The sequence below is a fragment of the Pelophylax lessonae genome (assembly GCF_965119305.1).
Source record: "Pelophylax lessonae genome assembly, chromosome: 2".
Taxonomy (NCBI): Eukaryota; Metazoa; Chordata; class Amphibia; order Anura; family Ranidae; genus Pelophylax; species Pelophylax lessonae.
In genome coordinates, this window is record NC_138769.1 from 602,357,649 (window position 1) to 602,377,031 (window position 19,383).

At 44.6% G+C, this 19,383-nt stretch overlaps 1 protein-coding gene across 1 annotated transcript in view; it reads right to left on the reverse strand.

Moving 5' to 3' along the window:
• Positions 1–3,120: 3,120 nt before the first annotated feature.
• The window catches only part of AMHR2 (anti-Mullerian hormone receptor type 2), a gene marked incomplete at both ends in the record, with an annotated part of 83,849 nt that continues 67,586 nt past the window's right edge, over positions 3,121–19,383 (reverse strand). Inside the window, 2 exons of the mRNA XM_082248159.1 lie at positions 3,121–3,264; positions 9,568–9,704. Coding sequence (XP_082104285.1) covers positions 3,121–3,264; positions 9,568–9,704 — 281 coding nt within the window. The remainder of the gene's footprint in view (positions 3,265–9,567; positions 9,705–19,383) is intronic.

Consider the following 19,383-nt stretch of genomic DNA (forward strand, 5'->3'; position numbering starts at 1 on the left):
ACAGAGGGGTTATGGATAGAAAACCAGGGGATACCTAGAATGATAGGAAACGTTGGTGATGAAATCAACTGAAAACATATGGTAGAAGATTCGGGAGGATGAAGCACACAAGCTAGTTCTTGGCAAAAGCACAATAATCTGGCATCAGGAAGTTCCCAGGTCAGGTTTAAATGGGAAGTTCAAAGGAGTGGCCAAAGGTTCAGAGTTCACAGGAGGCTGGGCAAGGAACTGGACAGGAGACTGGACAAGGTCTAGGTCACCACACAGATCAAGAATGCATAGGTATTAGCTGCTGAATAGCTCAGCAAGAAGAAGCATCGCCAGAAGGACCCGAGTTCGAATCCGGGCCCTGACACAGTACATGTTGGCATTCATGCTTTCCTCAATTAACTTTAGATCTCCAGTTCCAGCAGCACTCATGCAGCCCCAGACCATGACACTCCCACCACACTTGTCTTTGTACTGCTCACCTGGTTGCTGTCACACATGCTTGACACCATCTGAACCAAATAAGTTTATTTTGGTCTCATCAGACCACAGGACATGGTTCCAGTAATAAATGTCCTTAGTCTGCTTGTCTTCAGCAAACTTTTTTTCGGGCTTTCTAGTGCATCATCTTTGGAAGAGGCTTCTTTCTGGGACGACAGCCATGCAGACCAATTTGATGCAGTGTGCGGCGTATGGTTTGAGCACTGACAGGATGACCCCCCACCCCTTCAACCTCTGCAGAGATGCTGGCAGCACTCATACATCTATTTTCCAAAGACAACCTTTGGATATGACGCTGAGCATGTGCACTCAACTTCTTTGGTCAACCTTGGCAAAGCCTGTTCCGAGTGTAACCCGTCCTGTTAAATCGCTGTATGGTCTTGGCCACCATGCTGCAGCTCAGTTTCAGGGTCTTGGCAATCTTCTTATAGCCTAGGCCATCTTTATGTAGAGCAACAATTCCTTTTTTCAGATCCTCAGAGAGTTCTTTGCCATGAGGTGCCATGTTGAATTTCCAGTGACCAGTATGACAGAGTGAAAGCGATAACACCAATTTTAACACACCTGCTCCCCATTCACATCTGAGACCTTGTAACACTAATGAGTCACATAACACCAGGGAGGGAAAATGGCTAATTGGCCCAATTTGGGCATTTTCACTTTTGTTGCCAGCGGTTTAGACATTAATGGCTGTGTGTTGAGTTTTTTTGAGGGGACAGAAAAATTACACTGTTATACAAGCTGTACACTCACTACTTTACATTGTAGAAAAGAGTAATATCTTCAGTCACATGAAAAGATAATAAAACATTTACAAAAATGTGAGGGGTGTACTCACTTTTGTGAGATACTGTATATATATATATATATACACACACATATCTGAAGTACATTGGCATAGTAAGTTAAATTCAGATGGGTAGATTGTCGTCAAATTTATCACCAAAATTGGGCAAATGAGCTTTGTTTATACAGGAGTGTGGTCATTTTCTTAGGTAACCTCCATTTTATACTTATTTTATATTAACCATGTGAATTGTTTTTCTTGTTGTACGTATATCCATATGACATAAGCTAAGTAAAACGGCATTTATAAGAATAGTTGGAAAATCATGCAAAGCTGGGGTGTGTGGATTGTGACATAAACTACCAGAAAAGCTTTCATACACATCTTGGTTTGCCTAATCTCTTGCAATTGCAATAATGATATTGTCATTTTGGTCCACCGACTGACCAATGTTATAATGAAGAAACCCTAAAAAGAAGTCAGTGATGGCTTGTTTTAGAGCTCATTTACTGTTTAGTAGGAATACAAGTAAATACTTGAATGTCCATAGCCTGGATACAAGTTCAAAATGTGGTTACATGTATATTTTACTTTAAAAGCAGCTCAGAGTCTTATTTCCATTTTCAGTCACTCTCGCCAGGAAAATTAGAATGCTGGATATATAGATCATAGTAAAGAACAAAAAAGAGGGTCATTTTAGAATAAGCTGTACATACATTGAAATGTGAACAACCAATTGAGTTATCTGTTGTTTTTTATCAATAGACAAGTAAAGCTTAGCATTTAGTAGCACCCCCACCAAAACTTTATTTTTAGTTTTGTATAGGTTTGCAATCTTTGTTATGGAGGTTATTGCTGCTTGTGCTTCAATTTGGGATGTTTATTTTTACTTACTCACTTGAACTTTTTAGCACAGTGGGGAAGATTTCCAACTTCTATCAGTTTTAATTTCTGTGTCCCCACTGGGAACTTTGCCTTACTTCCTGTGTGATCACCATGACATGTAGCTATTACATTTGGAAGAGGTTCTAACCTTACCCTAGTTAATCTAAAACTAAAACACACACACAAACGAAAAAATCACCTCAAGTTGAGTTTGTACCTGATATGTTAAATTTTTTGTATTTGCCACATAATACACCACATATTGTTCCTGTTGCAATTTCCTTATTTCATACATTATCTCTATATCAGGTAGACCTGAGATTAAGGGACATAAATATGCAAGTGCTGCTTTTTCCTTAAAGGGTAACTCCACTTTTGTGGGGAAAAAAATAGCAATTCAAGAAAAAATAACATAGCATACACAATTGCGACACAAATCATATTGTAATTGAATGTTATTAAAAATGACCTCTTCTTTTTAATCTGCAGTAATTTTCTCAAAATGCAATGCAATATGGCTATCTGGAGCTGTTCTTTACACAGAATGTGTCCTGACCACACCCCAGAAACATCATTTCCTGCTTGTGTGATTGGCTCACCAATTTTCCCAGAAGTCTGCTTAAGATACAAGTCAGATTTCTGGCATCCCCTGCAACAAAAAATGTCATTTTTGGTTAGATACTCTCAACCGAAACATGTCGAAAGGGATGCAGGCCCAGAAGATTTCCTCTGCAGGTGCACAGCATGTTGATAATTATGAAACCACTCCCATTAGACCCACTCAGCACAAAGGCACAAAGGAACAAACAAGGGATTGCTTCAGAATAACAAAAAGTAGGAATCTGCAACAAAGTTTGTTACAATCTTTGTAATGTACTTAGATCACCCACAGGGGAATGTTTTTTTTTCTCAACAAAGGTGGAGTTACGCTTAAAATTGCAGAAAATAAATATGAAGGCTCAGCAGTGTGAAAGACTGCTCTCTGATGGCAAGCTGTGGGTAGCGAGGTTATGTAGTCTTTGTTCAGCACACTGGGCAGTTAGACGGGCCTCAGAGTCCGGGTCCCAACAATCCTCCAGAGTTTCCCACAATATATTGTAGAGCTACATGGAAAATGACAAATACTGTTACTTACAAGAAAGGGAACATAGCACAGACATCCATCAAAAATTGAAACACAAACCTATAGTATATAGCAAAGTAACTTAATTTCTCAGTAGCAGGCAAAACAAGAAATGTCTACTTTGTTGTGCTTCTCCACCACCCTGATGCAGGTATGGGGGGACACATGATACTTCCACCTGCTTCCCACAGTGTACTCCTCAGTGCACATACATTCAGAAATCCACCTCCAGCACTTTGTGACCCGAAAAAATAAATGTTTTCCAATTCCTATTGTAGCCTATTGTCTCCTGCACTTTCATAGATAAGCTAAAAGGAAGGCGATAGAGGTAAAACTTGCCAGATCTTGGCACTACATGGAACCTCAAAATTTGCAAAAGAAAGTATTGCAAGACTTGACAGGATAATGGAGTATTGGAGACTTTGGAGGCACTGCTATATCCTCGCACTGAAATACTGTGGGCATTCAAAACCTTTTCAGGCAGGATAGGTGTACCTTTATGCATCTTGCAATATCAAATTATGTGGATTTCCAAATGTGCTACAAAAAGAGATATTCTCATCTTGCCGACTGCCTAACGACTATTTACGTCGGCAGTCAGCCCCTCACAGGCAAAGTGACGTAGGCCTACGTCGCTAGCCTGTGAGGCTCTAGGGAGCGAGGGCGCTCCCGCTCGCTCACGGACCCCCCCGCGCGTGTGAGCGGCGGACCCGATGTCCACCACACACTCGCGATCGTCGGTTACACCGGGGGAAAGGCAGGCGGCTAATGTAAACAAAGCCGCCTGTCAATCTCCCTTGTGTAACAGCAGAGATCATACGGTCCTGCTATGTAGGACCGTAGATCTCTGCTGTTACATCACTAGCCACATCCAATCACAGATAGAAGCTCGCCCCTAGGGACAAACTTAACCCCTCCTTCTCTAATAAAGTTAACCCCTTCCCTGCCAGTGTCATTTTTACAGTAAAAGTGCATATTTATAGCACTGATTACTGTAGTAATGTCACTGGTACCCATAGGTGTGCGCAGCCTATTGCATTAGGGTGTGCACCCCAAAGCTCAAACATATGTGTGTTTGTGTATATACAGTATACATATATATATATATATATATATACACAAACCGACACACACACTGTTATGAATAAATGTGAACAAACATTTAATAATTTATAAAAACATGGATGGTGTCAGAAGGGCAGTGAGCCCTGGATAATAGGGGGAATCTGCACCACACTGGGTGATTAGGGTGTGCCCAAGCACACCTGGCACACCCCCTGCGCACGCCTATGCTGGTACCCCCAAAAGTGTCAAAAATGTCAGTCAAGGGTCCGATCTGTCCGCCTCAATGTCGCAGTCCCGCAAAAAAAAAAAAAAAAATCGCAGATCGCCGCCATTACTCGTTAAGAAAAAAAAAAAAACAATAAAAATGACAGAAATCTTTCCCTTAGTAAACGCAATAACTTTTGCGCAAACCAATCAAAATACGCTTTTTGCGATTTTTTTTACCAAACATATGTAGCAGAAAATAAATTGGCCTAAAATGTTACAAAATTTAGATTTTTAAATTTTTTTGGCGGGAATTTCATATAAAAAAATGTGAAAAATATTGTTATTTTTGCAAAATTGTCGCTCTTTTTTTGTTTATAGCGCATGATCAAAAAATCGCACAGGTGATCAAATACCACCAAAAGAAAGCTCTGTTTGTGGGAAAAAAAAGGACTTCAATTTCATTTGGGTACAGCGTCACACGACCGCGCAATTGTCTGTTAAAGTCACGCAGTGCCGAATCGCAAAATAGGCCCTGGTCAGGAAGGGGGTAAAATCTTCCGGGGCTTAAGTGGTTAAAGTGTTACAGTAGTGTTTGTCATTCAGATCTTTACATTTTAGGTAATAAATAAACTTAAACCAAAACCCTCACTGACCTCAGTGTGCATAGTTCCATGTACGTTTTCAACTTACTGAGCATGTTCAAACCTTAAGTGGCATTTAAATGTAAACTTCCATCTATTGTTTGTACCTATAGGTAAGCCTATAATAAGGCCTACTTTAGGTACTGTAAATATCTTCTAAATGTCCACAGTTTAGGAGATATTTAATGTATATGCAGCTGATGACATCATCAGCGCATTAGCTCTAAAGGAACGGCTACCGATGCCGTTTCTTCAGAGCCCTGTGTCGTGACCGTCACACAGCCGGAGTCCCAGGACCCAGAAGGAAGATAGGTAAAAATCGATGTGGCCTCCAGTGGTGACAACAAGGGCTTCCTTTGCAGATAAGTTTCACATAATGTGCTAGTATGCAACACATACTAGCACATTTTGCCTTTACTGCGCAGGTCAGAAAAAAACCCCATAAAAACAACATCGGTTTACCTCCTCTTTAAGGTAAAAAAAACCTTTTGTGTTCAGCTCCCCACTCAGCCCCCCCCCCCTCCATTATTACCTGAGCCCGATCTTGATCCAGCACTGTGCCTGACATCAGCGGCTCTCTCTGCTCTACGACGTTACTGGAATGGGGGCAGCCATTGGCTCCTTCTGCTGTCAATCACAGCCTGTGAGGAGGGAGCAGGGGCGGGGTGATCTGCACTATGTGTGTCAATGGAGTGAGGCTCAGGACTGAGCCTGCATGAGTACCCCCATAGCTACTTGTAAAGGTAAGTATAATATATTTGTTATTTGAAAAGAAAATCCTTTACAATAACTTTAAACCCAAAAACAAAAATGTAATATATCGCAGCTTACCAATGCTTAGATGTAATGGCCGTATTCGTTTTCTAGACTGGCAGATTTAGGTGGACTTGACTAACTAAATTAAAGCTAAAATCCAAATAGTTACAGCAAACATGTTTTTTTCAGGAAAAGAATTTACATAAATAAATAAAAGCTGACCATTGTAAGCACCCCTGTCAGTGGTAAATGGTTTGTCTCAACCCTCTAACTGCTACATTGTCAGGACAGCTTGTTCTGTTAAAGGAATTTAAAAATAACAGATTTAGGCTTTGATTTAGGCTAACGGCTCCTAGACTTGGGTTTAAGAGCTTTTGGCATTTTTTTTACTAAAGCTCCGAAACTTAACTCCACAAAAGCCTATGGGATTTATTTACTAAAACCAAGGAGGGCAAAATTAGTCACAATTCTGCAGAGAAACCAATCGGCTTCTAACCTCAGCTTGTTTAACTAAGCTTTAGCAATAAAGCCTGGAAGCTGATTGGTTTCTCTGCAGAATTGTGGCTAATGTTGCCCTCTCTAGCTTGATTGCTGATAAGCTTAGGCATATTCTGACCAGGTATTACCAACACAAGACCTTGCCCCCCAGGAAAGACACACAGACTTGTTTCCATGTACACATAGGCTTGTAGCAGAACTTAAGAGCTGCCATGTTTAGGTGAGGTTAAATCTCCTTCCCCTGAACGAGGAAGAATCACATTCAGGTTAGGAACGGTTCGACCGCTGGAAAATGCAAATCGTGCTAAAAACATGGTTTGTGTTTTTGCTGCGTTTGGCCCTTTCCTGCAGCCGCAGTCAGGGTGGGTTGGTGTACTTGTAGCCTAACTCCAGAGTTTCCCACAATGTATTGTAGAGCTACATGAAAAATTACAAATACTGTTACTTACAAGAAAGAGAACGCGGCACAGACATTCTTCAAACATTTCTGCCTACTTTTCAAACCTATATGGCAAAGTAACTTAATTTCTCAATAGCAGGTGAAACAAGAAATGTCCACCAGGTGACAATAAATAAAAAAAAAGAAAATGAATGCAGACACCACATCTAACAATTTGTAAGCTGCAATATAATCCTTTTTTATATTTGGGTTTAATACTGCTTCAACAGGAATCTTGGGTCGTCTGGCAGTAGATTCGAGTGCTATGGTAATGCAAGTAATGTAAGTGCAGCATACCTAATTTATCCTACTGAATAGGGAACCTGTGACTTTGTCCAGTATACACAAACTACAGGATTCCCTTACGTTTTTCAGATTAATGGAATGAAATAAATAAATAACATTTCTGATGTGAAGTAATAGCACTTTGCAAACAACTCTTTAGATTACTGAATAAGCATAATCTTATACTACTATCCAAAGAGTTGTCTTTAACCACTTCCCGACCACCCGCCGCCTTTTTACTGCGGCAGAGTGGCTCTCCTGCGCAAACCGACGTAGGTCTACATCGGTCGCGCGCGGGAAGCTAGGGGACTTGGTAGCGGGGAAGCCGATGCACGGGTCAGGTGGCTCCAATTGCCGCCTGACACCCGCGATTGCTCCCCGCTGAGAGAGGACGGCTGTTGTAAACACAGCCGACCATCCTTCTCCCTGAAATGATCACAGAGCTCATGTGATCCTTCTATATAGGATCACATGTCTCTATGGTCATCTCAGAAGCAACGCCCCCCCACAGTTAGAATCACTCCCCTAGGGTCACATTTAACCCCTTGATCACCTATACCAGTGATGGCGAACCTTGGCACCCCAGATGTTTTGGAACTACATTTCCCATGATGCTCAACTACACTGCAGAGTGCATGATCATCATGGGAAATGTAGTTCCAAAACATCTGGGGTGCCAAGGTTCGCCATCACTGACCTATACCGTTAACCCCTTCCCTGCCAGTGTCATTATTACAGTAACAGTGCATATTTTTAGCACTGATTACTGTATTAATGTCACTGGTACCCCCAAAAGTGTCAAACATGTCAGTTAGGGGTCCGATCTGTCCGCCGCAATGTCGCAGTCCGGCAAAAAATCACCGCCATTACTAGTAAAAAAAAAAAGAAAACAATAAAAATGAAATAACTCTTTCCCGTAGTTAGTAGACGCGATAACCATTCAAAATACGCTTATTGCGATTTTTTTTACCAAAAATATGTAGCAGAAAACAAATTGGCCTAAAATGTTAAAAAAATTAGATTTTTTTGGGGGAATGTTATATAGTGAAAAATATTGTTTTTTTTTTTTTTTTTTCAAAATTGTCACTCTTTTTTTGTTTATAGCGCAAAAAATAAAAATTGCACAAGTGATCAAATACCACCAAAAGAAAACTCTATTTGTGGGGAAAAAAGGACGTCAATTTTATTTGGGTACAGTGTTGCACGGCCGCGCAATTGTCTGTTAAAGTAACGCTGTGCCGAATCGCAAAATAGGGCCTGGTCATTAACCACTTTACCACCGGAGGATTTTGCTGTCTTACGTCCAGGCCACTTTTTGCGATTCGGAGCTGTGCGACTTTAACTGACAATTGCGCGGTCGTGCGACGCCGTACCCAAACGAAATTTACGTCCTTTTTTTCCCACAAACAGAGCTTTCTTTTGGTGGTATTTGATCACCTGTGCGATTTTTACTTTTTGCGCTATAAACAAAAAAAGAGCGTTTATTTTGAAAAAATAACAATATTTTTAACATTTTTTTATATGAAATTCCCCCCAAAAAAGATGTAAAAACCAATTTTTTTTTACATTTTTGGCCAATTTGTTTTCTGCTACCCATGTTTGGTAAAAAAAAATCACAATAAGCGTATTTTGATTGGTTTGCGCAAAAGTTATTGCGTTTACTAACAAAGGGAAAGATTTCTGTCATTTTTGGTGTTTTTTTTTTTTAACGCGTAATGGCGGCGATCTGCGATTTTTTTTGCGGTACTGCGACATTGCGGCGGACAGATCGGACCCTTGACTGACATTTTTGACACTTTTGGGGGTACCAGTGACATTACTGCAGTAATCAGTGCTATAAATATGCACTGTTACTGTAAAAATGACACTGGCAGGGAAGGGGTTAATTTTATTGGAGAGGGAGGGGTTAATGTATGCCTGGTGCTTACTGACGTGTGGGGGGGGAGGTGACTATGTGACAGAAGGACAGATCGGATGTCCAGCTATGCTGAACACTCCGATCTGTCACTCCCTGTCACTTGGGAGATCCGCCCGCTTGTGTTTACACAGGCGGGCGGATCTCCACACTAGATCCCCGACGATCGGGGATGAGCGGCAGCGATCGCGCTGCTCTTCCCCTGGCCCGACTCCCGCTGTGACCGAAAACAGCGGGAGCGAGCCTCCGGCGGCGCGCAAGCGCCGCCCAGAAGGGGGAGTGTCTGACGACGTAGTACTACGTCGTCAGACGATAACGAGCCACTCTGCCGCAGTAATATTACTGTGGGCGGAGGTAAAGTGGTTAAGGGGGCAAATCCTTCCGGTCTTAAAGTGGTTAAAATACAAGAAAACTAGCACAATATGAATAGGATCTTCAGTTACATCTGTAACATTAGCATGCTTTCCGTAGACTTACTTGGAGATTTTCTCTCCAGTTTTTAGGCAGTTGTGGCCGTCTCTTGTTCTCCGCTACCAATGATCGCAGCCCATCCAAGGAAGGGTTTGGCCCCAACTCCTCTGAGAAGACCACTCGAAACTCTGGAGAATGGTGATCTAAGAACAATGACCAGAATTTGCAAAGCTAAAGTACAGTGGGAGTGTTTTTGGAGTGGCAAAGTATCAAAAAACATGATACAGATGGAGCAGAACATATAAAGAGTTGTTACGGTTTGCTTTGGCTTACACCATTATCAAAATCTCTCAAAAGTCTTAATGGACAACTTTTATTCTTTGCCTTTGGCTACATAGGTTACACTCAATGGAATATGCATACTATTACCTTTTCCATAAAGATACATACAGTATGTGTCTTCACAATAACAACATTATAGTCATATAATACGGTCTTATAAGATTTCTAGGACATCTCCTCCTCTGCAGTTCTGATTATGGGCGTCCGCAGAACTTTTTTCAGGGGGGGGGGTATAATTTTAAGGTCACCCATGCTCCACCCCTTTTCAACAATGTCATGAAGGGGAGGGGCTTAGTCATACTTATTTTGAGTATATTCCCTTAAAGCATGTTATACAGCACAGTGTTTGTGTCACGTACCTGGTCCTGAAGCCGAAATGCTGAGAGGGCTCTCCTTGCGGCTAGGTGCTCGGTGTCCCTGAAGGTGGAAACAGGGAACACGAAGCCCAAAGAAGCAGGGATTGCAGGCTGTGCCACGGATGAGAGATGCAGGTGTGGAGATCTCTCCGCAGGTGGATACCAGATGAGGTGAGCAGTAGGACCCAGTGGAGCTGATGATGGTGCAGACTGCACACAGCAGGAAACAGGTTGTAGTGGCTCCAGTAAGCTGGATATGGCAAATAGGTATTGCAGGCTGGAGCAACAGGTAAGTACTGCAGGTGGGTACAGCAGGCTGGGTACTGCAGGTAGGCACCAAGGTGGATCACAGCAGACAGGGTGAAGCGGGAAACGTAGTCAGAGATGGATGCCAAAGTCAGTAAGCCAGTGGTCAGCAGACAGAAGAGCAGGGACGTAGTCAGGCAAGCCGAAGTCATACACAGGACAAGAGGCAAGAGCAGATCCGTGGGCTATCCGAGGTCAGAGCTGGGGGAATAACAAGAGGTATCCAAAGGCAGGCCGGGTCGGTAACAGATGATCAGAAGCATAAGCACACACACAAGAACAGGAAACAGGAAGCTGAAGATCAGTCAGCAATGTCCATGTGCTGCAGTCCCTCTTTTAAAGGCCAGAGGGCGCCAAGATCTGACAAGCATTGTGTGAGCCAGCACACACACGTCTTTGCCATAGTGAACGTGCGTTCGCAATACGTGTGCGTGCATTTGTGCGAGTGCGGCCATATTGGAAATTGGCCACCATGCCAGGCCTACGGGCAACTCTCCTCTGGCTAGTCTCCTGACAGTGCCCCCCCCCTACGGGCAGCCTCCGGATGCCCAAACGCGATACCTTTTCAGGGTTTCTGTTGAAGAACTCCAGCAACAATCTGGGAGCATGAATATTCCCTTCGGGCTCCCAAGAATTCTCTTCAGGGGGGTAACCTTTCCATCTGACAAGATATTGAGTTTGCCTTCCTCTCTTCCTGCAATCAAGAATTGTTTCTACCTCAAATTCAGTATCTTCGCCCACTGTAACCGGTGGTGGTGGTGGTGGGTCTTCTCTTCCCGGAAAACGGTCTGAAGAGGCAGGTTTCAGAAGAGACACATGAAAAACCGGGTGGATTTTATAAGATTGTGGAAGTTTCAGTTCAAAGGCCACAGGGTTTATCACTCTCCTTATCTCAAATGGCCCAATGAACCTTGGACCCAGCTTTCGTGAAGGGCAAGGGAGTTTCAAATTAGCCGTAGATAGCCAGACCCTGTCTCCAACTTTCAAAACTGGATTCCCCCTCCTCTTCTTATCATAGTACCTTTTATAATCCTCCTGAGCTTTTGAAATGGCTTCCTGAAGAACCTGATAGTTGGTTAAGATGGAGGTTAATCTGTCTTGAACTGCGGGCACAGGACTTTCAGGCAACACGTCAGGTAGAAAGGATGGATGGTACCCATAGTTGGCCCAGAATGGAGTCTGGTTGGTGGCAGCATGAACTGAATTGTTATAGGCAAATTCGGCACAGGGTAACAGAGATACCCAATTATCTTGTGAGAAAGTGGAAAAGCATCGAAGGTACTGTTCCAAGGTTTGATTGGTTCTTTCCGTCTGGCCGTTGCTTTGGGGGTGGTAGGCCGAGGATAGGCAGACGTCAATGTCTAAGGCTCTACAAAGAGTTCTCCAGAACCTGGAGGTAAATTGTACTCCTCTGTCAGAGACTATGTTTCTGGGCAGACCATGGAGCCTTACTATTTCCTTTATAAAGGCATGGGCGGTGTCTGCGGCAGAGGGAGTGCCCACCATCGGTACAAAATGTGACATTTTAGACAATCGGTCTACTATTACAAAAATGGAAGTGAATCCCTCAGAAGGGGGTAGATCCACAATGAAGTCCATGGACAGCATTTTCCAGGGAAGGTCCGGGACCGGTAATGGTCTTAACAGGCCCCAGGCTTTAGTGTTACTCCCTTTGCTGCGGAGGCAAGTTGTGCAGGAACCAACATAATCTTTGCAGTCCTGGCTCAAGCCTGGCCACCAGAAGGAACGTTGGACAAGTTCGATGGTCTTGTGTACCCCAAAATGACCGGCTAGCTGATGATCATGGCATGCTTTAAGGACTAAAGTCCTGGTCTCTTGTGGTACAAAAATTTTATCGTTATGCCAGAAGAATCCATCTTGCTTCCTTAAAGCTGAAACTTCAGTTTCCAGGCATTGGGCAGATGCTAGCTGTATGGCTGACTTTAGATTAGGTAGTATTAGTAAAAAATTTTGGGAGGACAGGATTGTGCTGGAAGATGCTACTTCAGGAGTTTCCGGGAACATTCGAGAGAGAGCGTCAGCTTTGCTATTCTTGGACCCCGGCCGATAGGTTATGTGAAAGTTAAAACGGGAGAAAAACAGGGCCCACCGTGCTTGCCGGGGTCTAAGCCGTTTGGCAGTCCTGAGGTATTCCAAATTTTTGTGATCGGTAAAGATCATCACAGGGTGGGCTGCACCCTCCAGCAGATATCGCCACTCTTCTAAAGCCGCCTTGATGGCCAACAGCTCCCGGTCACCGACATCATAATTCTTTTCTGCTTGACTTAATTTTCTTGAAAAGAAGGCTACTGGGTGGAGCAAAGCTTTAGGCCCTTGGCGCTGTGATAAGATTGCTCCAGTAGCCACTTCCGAGGCGTCTACCTCCAGGACGTAGGGTAGAGTGGGTTCTGGGTGCTGTAATACTGGAGCAGAAGTGAACAGGGCTTTAAGTTTATCAAAGGCTTCCTGGGCCTCCTGAGACCACTGAAATCGAGAGTGTTGTCGTGTCAATTGAGTGATGGGGGCAATGATGGCTGAGAACCCTCTGATGAACCTTCTGTAGAAATTAGCGAATCCTACAAATCTTTGGATTCCTTTTTTATCCACTGGAGCAGGCCACTCAAGAATAGAAGACACCTTCTGGGGGTCCATGGCGATTCCATTGGTGGATATTATCAACCCCAGGAATTGGATGGCTTGTTTCTCGAACTCACATTTCTCTGCTTTAGCATAGAGTCCATGTTTTCTAAGTGTAGATAAGACTTTCTTCACATGTACACGGTGTAGTTCGAGTGATGCAGAGAAAATAAGAATATCGTCAAGATACACAATCAGAAAGTGATCCAGGTATTCTCTAAAGATGTCATTTACAAAATGCTGGAAAGTTGCCGGGGCATTACACAGTCCAAAGGGCATGACAAGATACTCAAAATGTCCGAAACGGGTTCGGAAAGCTGTCTTCCACTCATCCCCCTCTCTAATCCGGACTAAATTATAAGCACCCCGGAGATCTAGTTTTGTGAAAACTTGGGCAGTCCTAAATCTTTGAAAAAGTTCTGGTACTAGGGGAAGTGGATATCGATTTTTAATAGTAATTTTATTTAATTCTCTGTAGTCCACACAGGGCCTAAGTGTGTGGTCCTTCTTTTCAACAAAGAAGATCCCCGCGCCTGCTGGGGAAGAGGATGGACGAATAAATCCTTTGTTTAGATTTTCGTCAATGTAGAGACGTAGAGCTTCCAATTCCACCTCGGATAACGGGAATATCCGGCCAAAGGGAATTTCTGCACCTGGCAGCAATTCTATAGGACAATCATAGGGCCGATGCGGAGGCAAGACATCGGCTCTCCTCTTATCAAACACGTCTAGAAAGTTGTGGTAGCTGGATGGGACAAGCTGACTGTTATCCGATACTGATTGGATGGTCATGCAACTGGAAGAGCTCAGGGACTCAGGTACAAAACAATGTTGGCGGCAGTAGGCAGAGGAAAATATGATCTCCCCCTTAGACCAGTCAATCCTGGGGTTATGGGCTCGCAGCCAGGGGATGCCCAATATCACAGGAAATATGGGGGAGCGAAGGACATCGAAGCACAGGAATTCCTGATGTTCAGAGTCAGTTATAGTCATAACAGGTTCAGTCTCTTGGGTGACGGGCCCCGATGTGGGGATGGTGCCATCTGCCAGGTGAACAGTAAGGCTCAGTCTTTTAGGTCTAAGCGGAATGCTAAATTTCTTGGCTAGAGCAAGATCTAGGAAGCAACTGCAAGCACCGGAGTCAATTATGGCCTGAAACTTGATTTCCCTATCCGCCACCTGTAGTGAGATGGGTAGAAGTAGGTGAGCTGGGTGAATCCCGGTGACTGGAGAGTAGGCAGGGCCAGGAAGCCGGGGCTTACTGGGTCTCACAGGGCAATTACAAAGAAAATGTCCAGCCCCTCCACAGTAGAGGCAAAGGTTGGCTTGCCGACGGCGTGTCCTTTCTTCGGGAGTTAGGGCAGAATGCATCAGTCCAATCTGGATTGGTTCTCCCTCTAGGGGTGTTGAGGAATAAGAGGTAACAGGCGTAGAGTGGATTGCTGGGGGAACTCTGGGTAGCATCCAGGTAGGTCTGGAGGACTGAATTCGTTCGGATCGTCTCTCCCGCAGTCGGCGATCAAGCTGGATGGACAGTTTGATAAGGTGTTCCAGAGTGGCAGGGGTGTCGACACGAGCCAGCTCGTCTTTAAGTGCTTCAGATAGGCCGAGCCGAAACTGGTACTTTAATGCGGCCTCATTCCAGCCGGTGTCTGCTGACCATTTGTAGAATTCAGCTGTATAGTCCTCAACAGGCCGGCACCCTTGTTGTAGTGTGTGTAGGGCTGCCTCGGCCGTGGCCATTCGCTGGGGGTCGTCATAAAGTTGCGACATAGTTTCGAAGAAAGCTGAGACTGAGTTGAGGACCGGGTTCTTTTGCTCCAAAAGATAATGGGCCCAGGATTGTGGTTCATCTGTGAGCAGAGAAATGACAAAGCCAACCTTAACGGTTTCAAGAGAAAAAGTCTGTGGTTGCAGAGCTAGATACAACTGGCAAGCGTTTTTAAAAGCCCTGAACTTTCTTCGGTCCCCAGAGAAACGTTCAGGTATGGGGACCCTTGGTTCGGGTGGAGGTACCACTATCGTTGGTGCGACAGCTGTGCGTTTATAGGCAGCAGAAGCTGAGGCTGGGGCTGTATTTTCCGGGTTCTGGTCGGTAGGAAAAGGAGTAGTGTATAGACTCTGCAGACGACCTTCCAATTGATCATAGTCTTCTTGCAGATTTGTTATGGCTTGTGTGATGGCTGCGACTTGTTGGCACAGAGCTTCTAATGGAGACGCACCTCTGTCGGCTTCAGACATCTTTTGGCTGACTGATACTGTCACGTACCTGGTCCTGAAGCCGAAATGCTGAGAGGGCTCTCCTTGCGGCTAGGTGCTCGGTGTCCCTGAAGGTGGAAACAGGGAACACGAAGCCCAAAGAAGCAGGGATTGCAGGCTGTGCCACAGATGAGAGATGCAGGTGTGGAGATCTCTCCGCAGGTGGATACCAGATGAGGTGAGCAGTAGGACCCAGTGGAGCTGATGATGGTGCAGACTGCACACAGCAGGAAACAGGTTGTAGTGGCTCCAGTAAGCTGGATATGGCAAATAGGTATTGCAGGCTGGAGCAACAGGTAAGTACTGCAGGTGGGTACAGCAGGCTGGGTACTGCAGGTAGGCACCAAGGTGGATCACAGCAGACAGGGTGAAGCGGGAAACGTAGTCAGAGATGGATGCCAAAGTCAGTAAGCCAGTGGTCAGCAGACAGAAGAGCAGGGACGTAGTCAGGCAAGCCGAAGTCATACACAGGACAAGAGGCAAGAGCAGATCCGTGGGCTATCCGAGGTCAGAGCTGGGGGAATAACAAGAGGTATCCAAAGGCAGGCCGGGTCGGTAACAGATGATCAGAAGCATAAGCACACACACAAGAACAGGAAACAGGAAGCTGAAGATCAGTCAGCAATGTCCATGTGCTGCAGTCCCTCTTTTAAAGGCCAGAGGGCGCCAAGATCTGACAAGCATTGTGTGAGCCAGCACACACACGTCTTTGCCATAGTGAACGTGCGTTCGCAATACGTGTGCGTGCATTTGTGCGAGTGCGGCCATATTGGAAATTGGCCACCATGCCAGGCCTACGGGCAACTCTCCTCTGGCTAGTCTCCTGACAGTTTGCTGTGTAATTTGGCCCCTTCTATCACCTAAAATACCTGGCTGATCCTGCCTGGCTATGTCCTCCCCCCTGTAAACTGACCACGGTATACCATGGCTGCTGAGCCCTGACACCGTGGTCAGTTTACGTGCCTTCATCATCCGCAGCCCTCCTGTCCTCCTCTGTCCTCTCTCCCCCCCCCCTCCCTGCCTGTCTGCTCCTGTGTCAGTGCCCACCTCCCCTCCTCTCCTGCTGCTGTAGTTTCATTTAAAGTTTCATGTCCTGTCTACAGTCTGTTTAATAATCCTGTGTGCCCCTGTGTCTGTTTTTTATAAAAATAAGCCATTCTTTACAAGTATAGAGTGTCACTCGCCGCTCACGTGACCCGCCACCTCTCTCCTCCTCTCCTCTTCCCCTCCTCCTCCCCTCCCAACTGACATCAGTGAGGAATCCTTGGCCTCGCCCGCTGCAGGCAGCTGTCAGCCGGAGAGAGGAGAGAGCCGACGGGTCACGTGAGCGGCGCTCGGCCCTCTGAATACTGGTAAAGAACAGCTTATTTTTTTAAAACACAGACACACAGGCACACATGATTATTAAACAGAACAGACGGGATGGTAATAAGTGGCTTAACAACCACTTAAAAGGGGAAGTTGAGATTCCAAGGGGGGGCATTTGCCCCCCGTTGCCCCTACCTGCGGATTCCCATGGTTCTGATGCTGACTAATAGAGGTTATTTTCATTAAAGTTTTCCCAAACAGGAGTAAATCTAAGGGCCATTTCATACAAGAGAGTTTTGTTGTGGGGTGCTTAAAGACCTTGACCTGGCAGTGGCCTCTTCCCCCCATCTACATTTCAATAGTTAAATGCTGCTTACCTTATTTATTGCTCCTGCAGCATGTGTACTGCAAGGGTCATTATAATAATAATAATTAGCTTAAAAGTGCGTTATGTTGCAATAACTTGCATCGCATTATGGCAGCTCATTCATTTGAACGAGCTGCCTATTGCACCACAATGGACCAAAAATCACTTCTGCAGTTTTTTTCTAGTGCAGCCCATCGAGAAACACAAAGCTGATTTTGTCATTCACAATACAAGTAATGCGCATCACTGCATGTTTTGGAAATGTGAGCTGTAATTTGTGTGTTACCAATGTAGAGGCTTTCTACATATATTTGAATGTGAATAAACCCTTTATAGTCATCCAAAAAAAAAAAAAAACATGAGAAGCACCGACCCCTTCCTCAAACATTTAAGAACAATCTATACAGATAGTTTGCTTAATGCTAAATTAACTTAGGTTTACAATCTGAAAACCCTGCACATCACACAATCAAAGTCAAAGTATGGGAGCTGACCTACCTGAATCATATATAATTCACAAGAGTATGTAGTAACTGGTCAATAAGCTGGAGGAAAGCAGTGTTTGTATGGTCTATAATAACCAGTCACATTTTAGTTGTCATTCATCCTTTGCAGGTAAGAAAATGTTCTATAAATCTGACCCAAGGGGATAAGCAGTATTTGGAGTTTTAATTTCTCTGAAATGTTAGCAACATTTGGGAGATATCAGCAAAGTTTTGGTGATTTTTAAGGGTACATTGGGCTTTTATTGAGTCCTGAAGGTTATAGAAGTTCCTTTTTGACTATCCTGGGCCAAATTGTTTTACATTTTTTTCCACCCAAAAAAAAAAACAAAACAGACAGTGTAATATCACTTTTTAAAACATGTATATTAACAATATACAAATAATGATAAAACATATATAGAAACACAAAGAAGGAGATAAGGTAAACTAACTGTAATACCCCCCCCCCCCACCCAACAAAAAAAAACACACACACACACACCTTCTGAATAAAGGAACAAAAAAATGTAAAACAGGTTTTTTTTCAGAATTTTTGCATAAACAATTTCAATGAGGAAAGTTAAGAGTCTCTGCTTCTGCTAAATTTTACCAAAATCACTCTGTTTGTCCCTAGCCTTCTAGCAGGACAGGTCTAGCCTGTCTGATCTGAAGTGCATTACAAAAACAGTATTCACTGTCATCATGACCCAGAAATAACATCAGACAATACTTCTAGGTTGTGCAGAGGTGTTGCCGGAGCGAACAGGGTAAGCTAGTTTCTTATGTCTCCAAGTGGCTGCAATGGAAAGCCATGTATTAGGTCAGCATTTCTCAACCTTTTTTCAGTCAGGGCACCCTTTAAAAAGTATGAAGAATTGTGAGGCACCCCAGTCCTGAGCTATGTTTATTGGGCTGAAGGACATTGACATCTGCACTGCATGACAATAACAGCCTCTCCTTTGTGCCACATGGGGTTGCACCCTCCATAACATCAGTGTTTCCCACTATCACAATAAAGTTAGCCCAGTGTTTCTCAACTCCGGTCCTCAGGACACACTAACAGGCCAGGTTTGCAAGAAAACTAAAATACATCACAGGTGATATAATTTGCTGCTATGTGATTGCAGTATTCTAGTCTGCATCTCCCCAAGGTAATACTTAAAATCTGGCCTGTTAGTGTGCCCCGAGGACCGGAGTTAAGAAACACTGAGTTAGCCCCCTTTAAAACACAATCCACCCATTATATCAGAGTCAGCTACCTTTACATTGCAGTCCCTCCCTCCATCACATCAGAGATTCCCCTTCATATTAGAGTTCCCCCTTAACATTAGAGTTAGCCCCAGTGGCGGCCGGCTGATAGGGGACGGAGGGGCGCCGCCCCCCCCCCCCCCAAAAAAAAACGAAGAAGAAAAAAAAGATTAAAAAAAAAAAGGATATTTTTTGCCCACTAGGGGCGCCGGACTTAGTGATTGGTATGGAGGGGTGGGGTTTTGCCTCCCACGTGAGGCAGACAGAGGCGCCCCGACACTCCCCACTTTCCTGGACTCCTGGCTGTGATTGGTCCAGACTCCAGCCTGGACCAATCACAGGAGGACATCCCGGGACGTGACGCGTGGGGGCGGTGCACCGCCCCGGCGTCATGTCGTAATCACCTTCTGTTCCTGGAACTTCCCGCCCGGCTGAGAGAGAGGAGAGTGCGTGAGGACTCGACTGGCGAACTCCGTGGAAGAAAAGTGAAGGCAGACAGAAGAAGAGTGACACTCCGACGCCGTTATGAGAGAACTCAAAGCCAGCCCAGAGACGCTACTCCCACAGGCAGCAG